Genomic DNA, 17,727 nt, shown 5'->3' on the forward strand with positions numbered 1-17,727 from the left:
ACTAAACATTCAGTGTATCTAAACGTTATTGTGATCTGGCATAGGTTCAAATGAATGAAAATGCTAGGTTACTGCTGAAAAATGGTTTGTATATCTTCAAAATGATAAGGAATCAGACCACATTAATATTGAGTAAAGACCAAGACTAGTTGGCAGTCTAACAACATCCGAGTCTTAATCTAATAGTGACCGTTGTATGTGCAGAAATCTGAAATAGCTTCTCAAGGTCTAATCTGGGAAATGTGATTTACATGCATTGAGGCAGAAACTGTCCATGCAGATTAGGCACATCTACCAGTTAAAACTACAGCAGAACAATGAGAGCTGTTCAAAAAGCTAACTTTGAATCAAAATCAGTTTCCTTCAGGGGTAAGGGCTCTTGGTGCCATGAAAAATAACAAAGCAGAACTGACGAGGTAAGGAACAATGTAAAAACAAAAAGAAAAATAATTCAAAAAAGGCTGAGCAACCCTGGCAATTCAGTAACATATAAACATAGAAAATAGGTGCAGGAGTAGGCCATTCGGCCCTTCGAGCCTGCACCGCCATTCAATATGATCATGGCTGATCATCCAACTCAGTATCCCGTACCTGCCTTCTCTCCATACCCCGATCGCTTTAGCCACAAGGGCCACATCTAATTCCCTCTTAAATATAGCCAATGAACTGGCCTCAACTACCTTCTGTGGCAGAGAGTTCCAGAGATTCACCACTCTCTGTGTGAAAAATGCTTTTCTGTAAGGTACAAGGGGCTGGATACCAGCAAACACATTCATTTACAAGTGTCCCCCAAACCGTCATTTGGACAGATGAAGTGAGGTAAGACCCACATCTAGACACGAGGAACTGCAGATTTGGTTTACAATAAAAGGCACAAAGTGCCGGAGTAACTCAGCAGTTCAGTCAACTTCTCTGGAGGACATGGATAGGTGATGCTCCGGGTCACGTCTGATAAAAGGTCCTGACCCAAAGCATCACCTATCCATGTTCTCCACAGATGCTGCTTGACACGCTGAGTTACTCCAGCACTTTATGTCTTTTTAAGAGCTGCACCTATTTATGCAGTTTAGGAGGTGGAACAATTATTTAAAAATATGAACACATGGGAAAATTTAATATCACCACACCTGACTTTCTGCATCAAATTTAAGGCGTGGGACACAAACTCTTTTGTTCCTGGAAGTATCCCAACAACCATGTCAGAACAGAAGTGTGAACTTGAAAATACTGTAAAGCTGAAAATTTGATATCACAAATATTACTAATATTTTCTGTTTTATTTCAAGTGTCTGGAATATGCCTCAAAAGCCTGATGTGAAATTCACTGTCATATAAAATCCCATATTTTATATGTTTCCACAAGTGGAAGAGTCTAGGACTAGAGGTCATAACCTCAGAAATAAAGGACGTATTTTATGACGTAGATGAGGAGAAATTTCTTTAGTCAGAGAGTGGTGAATCTGTGGCATTCTTTGCCACAGAAGGCTGTGGAGGCCGTCAGTGAATATTTTTAAGGCAGAGACAGATAGATTTTTGATTAGTACAGGTGTCAGAGGTTATGGGGAGAAGGCAGGAGAATGGGGTTTGGAGGGAGAGTAATCATGTTTTGTCTTTCTGCTGACTGGATAGCACAAACCAAAAGCTTTTCACTGTACCTTGGCACACGTGACAATAAACTAAACTGAAGTGCTGAAGTAATGCAGTGGGTCAGGCAGCATCTCTGGGGAACATGGATAGGTGACGTTTTGGGTGGAGAACCTTCTCAATAGTCAATCTGCATCTGCGTTGGTCTGATCTGCAAGATGCAGGGAATGGGCAGTGGCATCCAATGTGGTACAGAGCAATCTTTACTTTTAGAGCATGTGTGGCCTGTATTGTCCATGGACTGTGCACAAGCAGGTTGTCACAGCAGCAGTTTGATTTTTAGAGGTCCTGCATGAACAAGCTGCTTTTCACGTAGGTCCCGTTAAGTAGTTCTACATTAGATTCCTAATTCTGGTGAGCTCTCATTCCCAGCCCAAGCTTACAATTCTTGTCCAGCCTCCCCTCACATTCAAGATCTGCTGAAACAGTTCAACATTGACCTCTACATGCTGATCTGTCATCGTGAAGTACGATTACACCTCCTGAGAATATACCAGCCCACAAGATAAACACCCAACCAACACCTCTGTTTAATGATTATACATCTGATAACTAACCTCATCCCACTAAGTACCAATCATTCTCCTCAGACCATTGATGACAACTTCCAACTACCCCAACCACGATCACACTAAACACCTTCAGACGACTAATATCCAACCACATTTCCCCCACCACTAATTATACCAACTGAACGGCAACCTCATCACTTTGACTACTAATCTCACTACCCCACCCACAATTATTACATTCACCAACCTCATCCCAACCACTAATCACACTACCTACCACTAATTAAATCCCTAATTAATGACCTTGGTATTTCCTCTCCGCTACTAATAATTTTAGGTTTAATTTGTCTCCTCCAAATGCATCGTCTCCAGACATTCTTACTCATTGGACCTCTCAGCCGTCACCACCAGTTTCCTCATTCAGTCACTGCTGGGAATACAACACATCGGAAACCTTCCCCTTTGTTCTCTCCGTCCCTCTCCCTTTTCTCCGTAGCTGACAAATTTGATTCATACGCGAGTTACACATTTTATAAAAAGACTTACTCTAAAGAGTCAATGAGTTTCTTTGGCTCTACAGTCGGAGGGTAGATAATCTCCTCGACATGGTTCCGGTTGCAGTTTGCATAAGCCGTGGAAATGTGGATGAAGGCATCAAGCTTCTGCATCTGTCGGGCTAGCACCAAAAGCTGCTGTGTGGCAACCACGTTCAACTGCAGGGCATGTCTGCACAAGGCCAGAAGAAAGGAAGGTAGGATCAATGAGTGCGGTAACAAGGGAAACTATTGCAAGACATAGTTAAAAATATGTAGGGAGTGCAGATGCTGCTTTACACCGAAGGTAGATACAAAATGCTGGAGTAACTCAGCGGGTCAGTCAGCATCTCTGGATGGAGGGAATGGGTGACGTTTCAAGTCGAGATCCTTCTTCAGAGATGCTGCCTGTCCCGTTGAGTAACTCCAGCATTTTGTGTCTATCTTTAGTTTATTCTTAACATTTTACCTTCCAGCCAATAAATGGGACTCTAATGTGCATTATCCTTAAATTGAAAGAACATAATTATAAGATCAAATTGGCTTGCCAAAACAAAATCAGTTTGGATTTTTTTTTAAACAAAGTGCTGTGGGAATTGAGCACGTCAGGCAGTATATAGGGAGGGAAAGGACAGTCCATGCTTTGAGTCAAGACTCTTCTTCACACTGGAGCATGGTGAGGTAGAACGCTGAGAGAGCTAATCTCCTCTCAATTTGACCAGATGTTATATTTGTGGCACAGCGGCATAACAGACGGTACAGCATTGCTGAACCATGCAGACTCAATGCCTCCATGTCACTTTGAATGTGAAGTCAATTGTGCCGTCATGAAGACCCAAGGCCCACAGCTTGAAATGCTGGAGTAGGAACCATGCTGCCTTTTAACCACCGGCTGAAGAGGAGCGCAAGTGGAAACCTCACAGCTAATAATTCCTTCTATGGGAAGCTCATGGCCTGATAAGACTTGATTGAAATGAAACAGGAGAACAAACTTCGTTTTACCCTGAAACAATGTAAATATTTGATGATCTACATGTTTTATTGTATCGCTTGTATATTATTTTGAAAACTTTAGAGGTAGTAGGCCAGAAAGATATGGTACATTTTTTTTAACGTCTGATTGAAATATGGAAAGCCTGTTTCATATTCTAGATTGTGAGAAATAATTTTAATCAAATTTGCCAGCTAGGTACATAAGAAATTCTGCAATAATAAACTATTAGGTAAATAACTAACTTTTTCCTCCTAATAAGTGTAGAAGTTTAGTTTTCAATTAAATTATATACTAATTTTCATGGCATTAACTGTAGAATTGTCCTTAGAAGCTTTACAATGTCCAAAATATCAATATTATGCATAACGATATCTTTCAATTAATAACCTGATTTGCTCTTTTATGGCTGAATCAGCGGAATGTGCAGCAAATCTATTTTAATTGTACTGTACTTTTATGGGACTCTTACATCAGATTACCTTCATATCTCATAAATTAAGAGATACACCGGTTATCTGGACAGATTACACTCAATGAGATCCTATTCCAAAGTTGAGCGGGAAATGCAACAGTGACAAGCAACAAATTAAGGGAACTGAATTATAGTGATGGCTATAACAATTAATGGTAAACAGGAAAAGTCGAACCTCATTAAATGTTATATATATTATGAAAATAATTATAATTTTATACACACAAACACACATATATACATATACACACACACACACACACACACATATATATATATATATATATATATATATATACACACACACACACACACACACACTGATATATATATATATATATATATGTGTGTGTGTGTGTATATATATATATATATATATATATACACACACATATATATGTATATATACATACACACATATGTATACACACACACTGAACTATTTTTTCTCAGTTATTATATTGTTTGTATATTCTGTTGTGCTGCTGCAAGTAAGATTTTCTTTGTTCTATCTGGGACACATGACAATAAAACACTCTTGATTCTCAACCACTTCAATTTGGCTACACAGATTATTCAAGGGACATACTTCAGAGGCTCATCGAATCGTATGGTGGCTGCACAGTGGAAGATGACGTTAATGCAGGAGAGCAAACGCTCGGTGTCCTCGGAGCTGATGGCAAGGTTGGGCAGCATCAGCTCGCTGCCGATGGGAATGATCTTTTTCTGGAAGTCTTCTCTCACTCTATCAAAGAGCTGCAAAGAAATACAGATCAAAACATTAGCTACAAACTTAACCCATAAGCAAACTACTGTGTGTGCTAGAAATTGAAAATGCTGGAAGTACGTGGAAGATCAGGCAGCATCTGCGGAGAGGGAAACAGTGTGTTAAACCGATTACTTTTCATCAGTTCATTTACCTGAATGGTTACCTTTTCCTTCCCCCTCGCTCCAGGCAAATTCTGTACAGACAGAACCCACTGTCAGGATTGAACCCGTCTTTGGCGCCGTAAGGCAGCAACTCTACCACTGTGCCGCCCCTAATCATTTGATTAGGATCATGGCTGGCATGCCATCAAAGAAAAAAAAAAGACAGGCAAATTGCTGTTGGCTAGTGAATTTGAGCAGAGTGATTCACGGCTTGAAAAAGCCACGTTGGTATTGCTCCTGTATTTCATATCAGAGGGGCAACCGAGCAGATGAAACAAGCATCATTCAGCAGTTAGACCTTCCGCAACATATCCAAACACCCTGCCCGCCCAAACGCAGTTGGCCTATTAAGGGCTTTTGAGCTTGTTAAAGACATGTAAAACCTTTAGATATTTAGAATATCATTAAACATTATAACTATGTAAATAATTTAAAATGTATTAAAGTACAAACAATTAAAGAACAATGTGCATCTGGCCCCCTCCTCAACATGTCAGTGGAGAGTAGAATACACACAAGTCCAAGATATGCTGAGCTACAAATGGCTGCCAGTTCTCTTCAGAACTACTTGCTATTGTACTGATCAATGCCTCAGCCTGTCATGCATGTTAGTGCGGTGGACCAGACAGACAGTTTTATTCTGTCCTATTACTTATTTTGGCGGATGCTAGACATACTACTTCAGAGCTTAACAACAGGGAACACTTAATCAATATTTAAAATAATCACGATAGGCACAAAATGCTGGAGTAACTCAGTGGGTCAGGCAGTATCTCTGGAGAGAAGGAATAAGGTGACATTTCCAGTCGAGACCCTTCTTCAGACTGAGAGTCGGGGAGAGGGAAACTAGTGGCATGAACAGGTACAGAACAAATCAGAGCCGGCAACAATGACCAAGGAAAGGTGGAGCCCATCATTTAAAAATAATCAAATCAGCAATAAAGTCTCTCAATGATCTGAGACATCCACAGGTTAGGTCTTGAAATGCTTTTCACAATGACTAACAAAACCACAGACCCACATCAGAACCATGATACCCAATCATATAATTCACTAGAATAACACAGACATGTAGTCTATTCCTCAACATTCCAAAACGCAAATGTTCTGCCAATATTTGAACATCCTTTGTGATGAATAAATATGAATTACTGAATTTCTGACTCATCACAGACCAGCAGCATTAAAACATGCTGGTGGAGGTCAACTCCAGGTTAAAGTGGAGTCATGCCAAACACTTTGAAATTATTAGGAAGCAACTGCAGATGCTGGTTTATACCAAAGATAGACACAAAATGCTGGTGTAACTCAGCAGGATAGGCAGCCTCTCTGGAGAAAAGGAATGGGTGACATTTCAGGTCGAGACCCTTCTTCAAACTGAAGAAGGGTCTCGACCCGAAACATCACCTTCTCTCCAGGGATGCTGCCTGTCCCGCTGAGTTACTCTAGCATTTTGTGTCTACCCGTTGGACTTCACTGTTCTGAAGAACACATCGATGGTGCCTCGGTGACGATTGAGATTCCCACTGCTTGCATCTGTCAGCAGCATCCAAGCCTGCAGAAGTCTGTACTCTGTGTTAAGGAATTCCTGCCACAACCTCTCCAGCTCTCTACCCACTCAGTATTCCAGTTCATGAATGAGCAAATACAACAAATCATCCAGGTAAACATTGAGCATCCCGACTGCTCTGATATCTTCATTCTAGGCAAGCATAATGTGCCAGCTCCAGGGAAAGTCAAAGAGCCACGGCTACAGATATCTGATAAAGCCTGGTTGCTGAATTCAATGTAAAATGAAAACAGAGCAACTCCAGATCAAGGAGCAGTTAGATCAAATAGAGTACACACTTCAATACCTCAATCCTGCAAACTATGCTTTATTCAGTTCCCTCCAGTTACATCTTTTAGTTTAGTTTAGAGATGCAGTGCGATAATAGGCCCTTAGCCCCACAAGCCCTTCAGGCCCACTGGGCCTGTACATGCTAGAGTTTAGAAGGATGAGGGGGTATCTCATTGAAACTTACCGAATAGTGAAAGGCTTGCATAGAGTGGGAGAAGGTACAAACCCCGTACAGACAGCACCCATAGCCGGGACTCTGGCACTGCACAGCTCTACTGCTACATCTGAAATGTGATTTTGATTATTTCCAGAACAGTAGAATAAATCTTCTTGACAAAAAAAGCAACAGGCTAGAAATTACAAATAATAAGTGCCTGACAATTACTTCATCAAATTATTTCCATCTACCTGTCATTTATTTGACATAAATTCACCTCTCTGACAGGGAAGTACCATGAAGGCAGGTGAAACATTCATTTACCAGTGTTTCCCAGAAGGAATCCTCAGCCTCATGTGACAGATAACATACACAGGAAACATTGGCATCAGCTGAATTAATGTTTGGGTGTGACTTACTGTATGCTGTGTCTGCTGTGGTGAATTACTTCAGTGACAACAGCCAATGTTGATTTTGTTGCCAAGCATTTATAAACTGCTAATTGCTACACAGAAAAAAATAGTACAGACCAGATACACACAAAATACTGGAGTAATTCAGCAGAACAGGCAGCATCTCTGGAGAGAAGGAATGGCTGACGTTTCAGGAGCATTTTGTGTCTATCTTCGGTGTAAACCGGCATTTGCAGTTCCTTCCTACGTGGTACAGACCAGATTCTGTGCAACTGTCCAACAAAATTAAAGTTAGCTTTTAACAAGCAGATATGATATTATCTTTCAGAAATAGAGTTAGAGTATTTTCATTTCCTGTTACATTGTGGGCACACCAGTTTCTTTGAAACCAACATACGAATAAAACATGCAAACAGACTACAAGGATTGTAACCTTGTAAATACAACAAATTATCACATTCAAGTCATTAATTCAAATTCCCCACAGCTGATGGAGAATTTAGAGAGTTCAATATATTAAATTTAAAAGTATCAATAAAGATTATATTATTACAGCAATTTATCTAGTAGTCAATTCCAAAGATGTACAACTTGATAATTCCAAATTTAGACACAAAAAGCTGGAGTAACTCAGCGGGACATGCAGCATCTGGAGAAAAGAAATAGGTGACATTTCGGGTCGAGACCCTTCTTCAGACAGGGTCAGGGGAAAGGGAAAACCTCTCCAGAAGGATAATTCCAAAGATGGTTGAGTCGGCAGAGTGGGCCACAGGAGGCCCTGAAGCAGCCAGGGACTCAATTAGATCGGACGTCGCTCTAAGTGGCTGAGCATGTGGATCGGACGTGGCCTGCAGCAGCACGGAGTGGTAGAGCAGCGGTGGAGGACATCAACACGTCGCCTGGCCAGGACATCCCTTGCAACTCAAACCTTGTGCTACCACCAGGACATTAGACCTTTATGGCCAAGTGAGACACTAACATTGTGGTGTCTCCTGTGTCCTAACTTAGTGTGGTCTACTATCTTGTACACTTATACTTAATATGATTATGCCTAATAGACAATAGGTGCAGGAGTAGGCCATTCGGCCCTTCGAGCCAGCACCGCCATTCAATCTTGGTCATGGCTGATCATCCACAATCAGTACCCCGTTCCTGCCTTCTCCCCATATCCCCTGACTCCGCTATCTTCAAGAGCCCTATCTAGCTCTCTCTTGAAAGTATCCAGAGAGCCAGCCTCCACCACTCTCCGAGGCAGAGAATTCCACAGACTCACAACTCTGTGTGAAAAAGTGTTTCCTCATCTCTGTTCTAAATGGCTTACCCCTTATTCTTAAACTGCGGGCCCTAGTTCTGGACTCCCCCTACATCAGGAACACGTTTCCTGCTTCTAGCGTGTCCAAACCCTAAATAATCTTTTTTGTTTCAATAAGATACCCTCTCATCCATCTAAATTCCAGAGTATACAAGCCCAGCCGCTCCATTCTCTCAGCATATGACAGTGCTGCCATCGGTACGGTAGGATTGTCACTAAACTGTATGCAGAAACAGAATTTCACTGTACTTAGGTACACATGACAATAAAGTACCATGGAATCATAAAAGCAGTTATCCTACCTCTTAAGTGGTCAACTTCTCATTCTGAGACAATACTCCTAAAACCTTCCCTGGTCAATACCCTCACAGCCTTGTATAGTTGGTAAATTATTTAAACCCCATTAATGATTCTCGTGGCCACAGAATATCTGCAGCTTGCCAACAACTTATCCAGACTCACTAATCTACACTATGTTGTGATTTAGTCAATCCTCAATTCACGCTGATATATACTTCCAGTGACACAAACTATTGAATTGTACTACAACCTTATGGCACCTTTTCGGATGCGGAAATCCAAATGTGTTGCATATCCTGGTTTACTTTGACTCACCTCTTTCGTTACATCTTCAAAGAACTTCAATAAATTTGTCAATATGATTTCCCTTTCATAACATTGTGATTTTTCCATTCCAGCTATATTTTGCGTATTACTGGGTTCCAGCATTTTCCGCAAGAACAGATGTTGGGCTAATCAGCCTGGACATTCCAGCTCTTTGTCTCCACTCATTCTTGATTAAGGGCATTATATTTGCACGGTTCTAAACCATTAGATAAATTAGAAAAACAGGACCAATACATCCACTTGGCACATTTCATGTCCAGGTTACCTAGAGTCATGCAGCACGGACTAACCCAAATCTTTCTAAACTTTTCCTATCCATGTACCTGGCCAAGTGTCTTTTAAATGTCTCTAAACCTTTTGAGTATTGTGTGCAGTTTTGGTCTCCTAATTTGAGAAAGGACATTATTGCTATTGAGGGAGTGCAGCGTGGGTTCACCAGGTTAATTCCCGGGATGGCGAGACTGACATATGATGAAACAATGAATTGAATGGGCTTATATTCACTGGAATACAGCAGGATGAGAGAGGATCTTACAGTAGAGACATATAAAATTCTTAAGGAATCGGACAGGCTAGATGCAAGAATTTTTTTCCTGATGTTGGAAGAGTCCAGAAACAGGGGTCACAGTTTAAGATTAAGGGGTAGGTCATTTAGGGCTGAGATGAGGAAAACCTTTCAGCCAGAGAGTTGTGAATCTGTGGAATTCTCTGCCACAAGAGGCAGTGGAGGCCAATTCACTAGATGTTTTCCAGAGAGTTAGATACAGCTCTCAGGGCTAACGGAATCAAGGCATATGGGGAGAAAGCAGGAATGGGGTACTGATTTTGGGTGGTCAGCAGTGGTCATCTTGAATGGTGGTGCTGGCTCAGGCCGAATGACCTACTCTTGCACCTATTTTCTATGTTCTATGTTTCTTTCCTTTCCAAGTACCTGTCCAAATGTCTTTTTAATATTGCTATTGTACTTGCCGCAAGTACCTCCTCTGGCAGCTCGCTCCATAGACCCACCACCCTTTGTGTGAAAACTCTGGCTTAATTTGGATGCAAAAAATCTTCTCAATGGCCAACTTTGTTCCTGTATAATGTTAAGGAGGTTGAGTGCTATGAGATGAAAGAGTAAGTTATGTGGTTATATAGACTGGAGATAAAAAAAGATATACAAATAGCTTGGGAGACAAAAAGGGAATTACAAAAAATGCCTTTAGTACAATTCAAAATGAAAGGAAAAATAACAAATTGTGAAAGGATCATTTAAAAAAAATATTGTGATATTATTTTGAATGGTTTTGTACCACATGAAAGGCTAAGAAATTGCCGCACAGTATTGGTACACAAATACAACAAGCAATGTCATTAAGCTGCAAAGAATGCAGAGAAGTTTTACAAGGATGTTGCCAGGACACGAGGGTCTGAACTATAAGGAAAAATTGGGCATGTTGGAGAGGAAAGATTAAATAGGAGTCTGAGGGGCAACATTTTCACATCGAGGGTGGTGGGTATGTGGAACGAGGAAGGTACTAACAATATTTTCAAAGACATTTGGACATGTACATGGATATGAAAGGTTTAGAGGTAAATTAGGTAAATGGGCCAAATTTGGGCAAATGGGAGAATATTCGATGGAGCATCTTGGTCAGCATGGACCAAAGAGGCTGTTCCGTGCTGTATGACACTATAGGCAATCTGCAGTTAAAATCTAATTCCCAAAGGCAGCGCTCTTTCACTGTTAGCTCAGGGAAAGAAATCTCTTACAATCTGCACATACTAATCCACAAATCTCAAACACTTTCAAACTCTGGAGCTGTAAAAAAGGACTCAAAAGATAAAGAAATGATCAAGACCAGTGTTAAACAGACTTTAAAACTTTCCATAAAACACCAGCATCATGACCTTGAACTCTGGTGCAACTTTAGATTTACACTGACATCATTCGGAACTGGATTATATGTGGGGAAACTCATTTTGACTCACTGTTTTTTAATTATCTATAAATGTTTTTGGCAACGGTTCTGCTGAAGCCATGCAAATTATTGAATCAATTAGTATGATTTAAAAGCAAGCACATAATTTACTTATAATCAAAGTGTTTCAGCTTTCTGGAGCAAAAAGCAGCATTGCCCAATATTTATACCCTTGCTTCAGCAAAGATGGATGGACTTTCATGCTATATGGTACAATGTCTGGTATCCCAAGCACCGAGTGTTTTTTCTTCGTATTTGAGCACAACTAGTAAGATCCAACAAGTTATTTAACCACAAACATTGAAGACCTAATCTATCCTCAGGTGACAACTACACATATGCTTTGTCATCAGGGGTCAATGGACAGTAATTAATACTTAATTAGTAAATTAGTACTGAATTAGTCTGAAGAAGGGTCTCGACCCGAAACGTCACCCATTCCTTCTCTCCAGAGATGCTGCCTGTCCCGCTGAGTTACTCCAGCTTTTTGTGTCTACCAGTAATTAGTATTTGCAAGGCTAGCCAAAACCTGCAAGTATTAATGACATTTGTAACATCACCCTGCTACACAGGCTTAGGTTAACTCACTTGACACTGTAGATCAGGAAAAGGAACTTCCTGATCAATAGAGGCAATTCACTCATTTAAAACCACATTAGTGGACACGTTTAGGTCAGAATATCATTTTCGCAAGAATGAGGGTTCTGACTGAAAGGTTGTCTGTCTTCACCTCCACAGATGCTGCCTCACCCACTACGTTCCTCCAGCACTCGCTGTTTTATCATGTATCCAGCACCTGCAGTGCCTTGTGTCTCCATCAATTTCTTTCTTCAAGTCTCTGTGCAGAATATGACCCCTTTTTGCTTGTTAAAAATAAATGCCTCTTTCATTGTGACACCTCAGTTCTTGCAGGAACCAGTCGAAACCTCCTCAACCCTCAAGATCAGGCAGTAAAATGGAGATCCATTGTTCATAAATGGCTTTTGAATTCAAATTCCACTGACTGTAAAGAAAATTGGGCAGTCGAGAATCCACAAAAGCCCTTTTCTTGCAATGTCCAAATTAAACTTTCCTTCATGAGGTTCAAAGTAGTACCATTCCTATATATTTTCATTCTCTGCAAAATAATTATAGCCATTCAAAATGACAATATTTATGAAATTGTAAGCACAAGGGAGTTGTGATATATGCTGCTCATAGATTTATTCATTGAAATCTACACATTTTGTCAAGCTGGAAAGGGTATAGAGAAGATTTACAAGGATGTTGGTAGGACTAGAGGGTCTGAGCTATAGAGAGGTTGAGTTGGCTGGGACTCTATTCCTTGGAGCACAGGAGAATGAGGGGTGATCTTATTGAGGTGTATAAAATCATGAGAGGAATAGGAAAAAAGTTAAGTGCGAGCCTTGATGCGTTGCTCCTTGGATTATCACCTTGTAATGGTGGTGGAGAAGCTTGTGCGGTCCCGAGATCCTGAGAACGATGCCGTCTGGAGCTATGCTCCTGGTGGGGCCAATCTTGGTGGCAAGGTCGAGGGGGAGGTCTCTGTCAACGAGCAATCCAACCAAGACCTCAACGGTGGAACAGGCGGAGGACGATGGCTGACTTTAGTGGAGCGTCACAACGGCTGGGAAGGCGGATGAAGGCTGCAGCAGAAAAGGGTCTCCGGTCGTCTTGGACTCCATGCCACTGGATCCTGACCCAGATCTGTCAAGGACCGTGTGGTGGCTGTCTGTGCACCAGTCTCCCCACGTTAAACAAAGTCACGCACAGGCGTTCTCCCAAAAGAGGACAGTCATACTCGTTTCGAGTGACCGCCGATGATGCTTTACAATAACATGGGAAGGGGTTAACCTCTCAATATAACTCACTTTGTTGGAATAATCCTGGTTGAGGAGTGATTAAATAGCTTTCAAATGTGAAAGTATTATTTTATCAGTTCAATGTAACTTGGTAAAAATATACACAAGGAACTGAAGATGTTGGAATCTGAAGCAAAACACAAAGTTCTGGAGGAGCTCAGCTGGTCAGGCAGCATCTTGGATGAAATGGACAGGCAACATTTCAGTTTCAGGGAGAACCACCATTGACCAGAAACTCTATTTAACCAGCCACACAAGCACTGTGACTCCAAGAACAATTCAGAAGTTGTTATTGTGTGGTGAACGATTCTACTCCCAACACTTCAATGCCTTTCCAACATCTACAAGGTCAGGATCATGATGGAAGGAATGCTTTAAATTTCCTTGGATGATTGCTCCTCCAACAACACAGAAGAAGCTGGACACTAGCCAGGGCCTTTTCAAAATCCCCCCCACACCAGCAACCAGCAACACTTGGAGAAGCAAGCACAACAGATTCCAGCTCCTGATTCTATCAATGTTCATTCCTCATTGTCAAGTCGTGTAACATGTCAATTCGGCACACAATTGCAGTTTTTTCCAGATTCTATGGTAAAAAAAGGGAGAAGCTTTAAATCACTGGGATCTCTAGATTCCTGGCATTGCTAGTTGCAACAATGCTCCCTTAAATCCTCTGAGGCTCCTTGTTAGTACAGGAGCTATTATTTGCAATTGGTACCATTTAGTGTAGTTATTGGGGTCAAGGAAAGAGCATTCACGCTGCAGCCCTGTTTCCACCAATCTTTCCACCACCGCGCACAAGAAGTACAAGAAGCGACAAGACAGACACCATTGTGTGCAGATGCCGAGAATTGTGGTTCAGCTCTGGCTGCACAACTTCTAATCTTGTGTGTGGACTCGATAAGAAGTGTAGTTAATTACATAACAGAATCCATGAGCTAATAAGAAAAATATTCAATTACATACCTCCAAAAATGTATGAGCAATGATCAAGTACACAGCTGGTTTCAGCAAGCACTCCTCAAAACAGATGCTGAACAAAGTTGCAGCGGTCCACACCCCAGTCATAGGCAGTGCTCTGTTCATCCAAGGGCAAAACATGTGTCCTGCGAGTACTATATTTCCTGGCTTGTCAAATAACTTCTAGTTCTAAGAGTAAAGTGTCACATTTTCTGGTACTCGACTAATGGAATATTGTCTCACTAATTTAATTGAGTTTTTTGTGGAGGCAACGTATGAAATTGATGAAGGCAGGGCAGCAGACATTGCCTGTATGGACTAAGGCATAAGGACTAAGGATTCTGCACACTAAGCTGATCCATGAATCTCCCGAGAGGCAACGGAGCACTAATTAATCCTAGATATGTTATTATTATTGTTGATACCCAGAAATTACAATTACTTTAAGCTTGGCAAAGTTGCAATGAAGTCAGTTTTGGCATTATTGCAAAGTAACGTGTCTTTTGAAGTGTGCTCTAAAACATATTGAGATCGTTTTTCCCTGTGGCTATCAAACGGTGTAACTCCTCCCCCTTCTGTCATGGGTAGACTGACCCCCCCCCCCCCCCCCCCCCCCCCCCCCAATTTTGCACAATCACAATCCTAGACTTTCCACTCGTCACTTTAATTTCAAGTTTCATGTATCTTGTTGTGTTTCATGACTGTTGGCAGATCAATTTCCCTCCTGGGATAAATAAAGTTCTATTGTATTGTATCGTAAATTGACACTGAAAGACAACACTGCAGCCTTGCCAACAGTCTGTCTGTCTCTTCCTTCTCTGTTGTTTCTTTAGTATGTGTTAAATGTATGTTTTTAGTGTTCTTTCGTTATTTTATGTTGGGCGGTGGGGAAGTGGTTGGGGGAAACTTTTTTAAAAATCTCTTACCTTGACGGATATGCGATTTTCCGTATCGTATCGCCATCCGCACTGCGGGCTAACATCAAGGAGCTGGAGGCCTCTGCTGGAGACGGGCTTCAGGAGCTCCAACCACGAGAGCCTGCGGAATTTATTATCGCAGAGCTCGCGGTCCCTTTGCCAGGGATCGACCTCTGGTTCCAACCGTGGGAGCCTGCGGACTCCACATTGTGGGGCTCGCGGTCTCTGGTTAGAGACTGACTTTGGGAGCTCCAAGCCACAGGAGCTTCGATCGCCCCGACGCGGGAGCTTCGACCGCCGGCTGCGGGAGCTTCGACCGCCCCGACGTGGGGGCTTCGATCGCCCCGACAGATGGTTCGACTGCCCCGACCGCGGGAGAAAAATGACGGAAGAAGATTGGACTTTGTTGCCTTCCATCACAGTGAGGAATGTCGGGAATCCGCTGTTTTGGATGTTTATGTTAACTTTTATGTAGTTGTGTGTCTTGTTGCTTTTTTTTCAGTATGGTAAAACGATCTCAAGACGGATTACAGATGCTGCCTGACTCATTGAGTTCCTCCTGCACTTTGTTTTATTGAGAAATAGATGGTGTTGCAAACAAAAATTGTTGTGCAATTTAGATTTCTATCAGCATGACTTTTATGTTGAGTTTATTATTGATGCGTTTATCGAGGTAGAATGAAAAGCTTTTGTTGCGTGCTATCCAGTCAAAGAAGACTGCATGATTACAATCAAGCCATCCACAGTGTGATAAATATCATGTTCAGGGTGACAAGAACCAGAATCAGATCATTGTAATCAAAGTAACAAAAAAATACAGCTCTACCTGGTCTTTCAGTATAATCAGTTTTATTCAGAACCATTAGTCCTTAATTAGCAAATTTCCTTCAGATTTTGAATTCAATTTGAGTTTCTGCAACCTTATATCTCATTTTAAAAGGTTAAAAAGAGGCCACACCCAGTAAGCACTCATTACTGGTGTGAATTAAACATGCTGATGGTACACTGCAAAAGTGTCACAACTAACATCTAACTTCCTTTCCATCTTTGCCACAAACTTTGTAAATGATAACAAAGGCTTTGTTAAGGCTTTAATATCAAAGCCAGTAAGTGCAAACACATTAACTGATATATTTAAAAAAGACTTGAATGCAAAATTTGGATTAATGAACTAGGCTACCTTCTTTGTCAGATAGTACAGAGAGCCATTGAGGACTAGGTAGTACCTGTAATAGACACAAAATGTTGGAATAACTCAGCGGGTCAGGCAGTATCTCTGGATAGAAGGAATGCCATTGTCCCGCTGAGTTACTCCAGCATTTTGTGTTTATCTTTGGTTTAAACCAGCATCTGCAGTTCCTTCCTACAACACGTAGTATCTGTAGTAATAGAACAGGATGAGCCAGTGGTTTCACAAGAAACTGCAAATGCCGGAATCTTAAGCAACATACAAACTGCCAGAGGAACTGGCAGCATCTATGGAGGGCAGGATCAGATGAGGTGGTTTGGGACTTTTTCTGACTGATGGAATGGGGGTGGAAGAAAACTGGAAAATAGAGATTTCAGAAAGACAAAGCCTGGCTGAAGAAGGGTCTCAACCCGAAACTTCACCTATTCCTTCTCCAGAGATGCTGCCTGTCCCGCTGAGTTACTCCAGCCTTTTGTGTCCATCTTGGCAAGTGAAAGATGGATACAGCTGAGGGGGGCGATTAGCAGATGGATGGAGTAAGTGACAAAGCGTTTAAAAATCCTTCAGGGAACGGGGGTTCCCTCCCCTACTATAGATGAGGCTCGCACCAGGGTCTCTTCCATACCCCGTAACACTGCTCTCTCTCCCCATCCCCCCACTCGCAACAAGGGCAGAGTCCCCCTAGTCCTCACCTTTCACCCCACTAGCCAGCACATACAACAGTCCTGTCAGTTTCGCCACCTCCAACGTGACCCCACCACTCGCCACAACGTGACCCCACCACTTCCCATCTCCCCCGTCTGCTTTCCGCAAAGACCGCTCCCTCCATAACTCCCTTGTCAATTCTTCCCTTCTCTCCCGCACCACTCCCTCCCCGGGCACATTCCCTTGCAACCGCAAGAGATGCTACTTGTCGCTTGACCTCCCCCCTCGACTCCATTCAGGGACCCAAGCAGTCGTTCCAGGTGTGAGAGGTTCACCTGCATCTCCTCTAACCTCATCTATTGCAACCGCTGCTCTAGATGTCAGCTGATCTACATCGGTGAGACCAAGCGTAGGCTTGCCGATTGTTTCGCCGAACACCTCCACTCGGTCCGCATTAACCAACCTGACCTCCCGGTGGCTCAGCACTTCAACTCCCCCTCCCATTTCATATCTGACCTCTCTGTCCTGGGCCTCTTCCATGGCCAGAGTGAGCACCACCGGAAATTGGAGGAGCAGCACCTCATATTCCGCTTGGGCAGTCTGCACCCTGGTGGTATAAACATTGAATTCTCCCAATTCCGTTAGCCCTTGCTGTCTCCTCCCCTTCCTAGCTCTCCCTCAGCCCTCTGGCTCCTCCTCCTCCTTTTTCCTTTCTTCTGCCCGCCCCCACCCTCCATCAGTCTGAAGAAGGGTTTTGGC

At 42.2% G+C, this 17,727-nt stretch overlaps 1 protein-coding gene across 2 annotated transcripts in view; it reads right to left on the reverse strand.

The window, feature by feature from the left end:
- The window catches only part of LOC116983651 (fatty acyl-CoA reductase 1-like), a 110,086-nt gene that overhangs the window by 44,089 nt on the left and 48,270 nt on the right, over positions 1 to 17,727 (reverse strand). For both annotated transcript variants that reach the window (XM_033037401.1, XM_033037402.1), the window contains exons 3-4: positions 4,745 to 4,911; positions 2,703 to 2,882 (exon numbers count right to left, since the gene is read on the reverse strand). In XM_033037401.1, the coding sequence (XP_032893292.1) occupies positions 2,703 to 2,882; positions 4,745 to 4,911 (347 nt within the window). The remainder of the gene's footprint in view (positions 1 to 2,702; positions 2,883 to 4,744; positions 4,912 to 17,727) is intronic.

The sequence above is a fragment of the Amblyraja radiata genome, chromosome 19, assembly GCF_010909765.2.
Source record: "Amblyraja radiata isolate CabotCenter1 chromosome 19, sAmbRad1.1.pri, whole genome shotgun sequence".
Lineage (NCBI taxonomy): Eukaryota > Metazoa > Chordata > Chondrichthyes > Rajiformes > Rajidae > Amblyraja > Amblyraja radiata.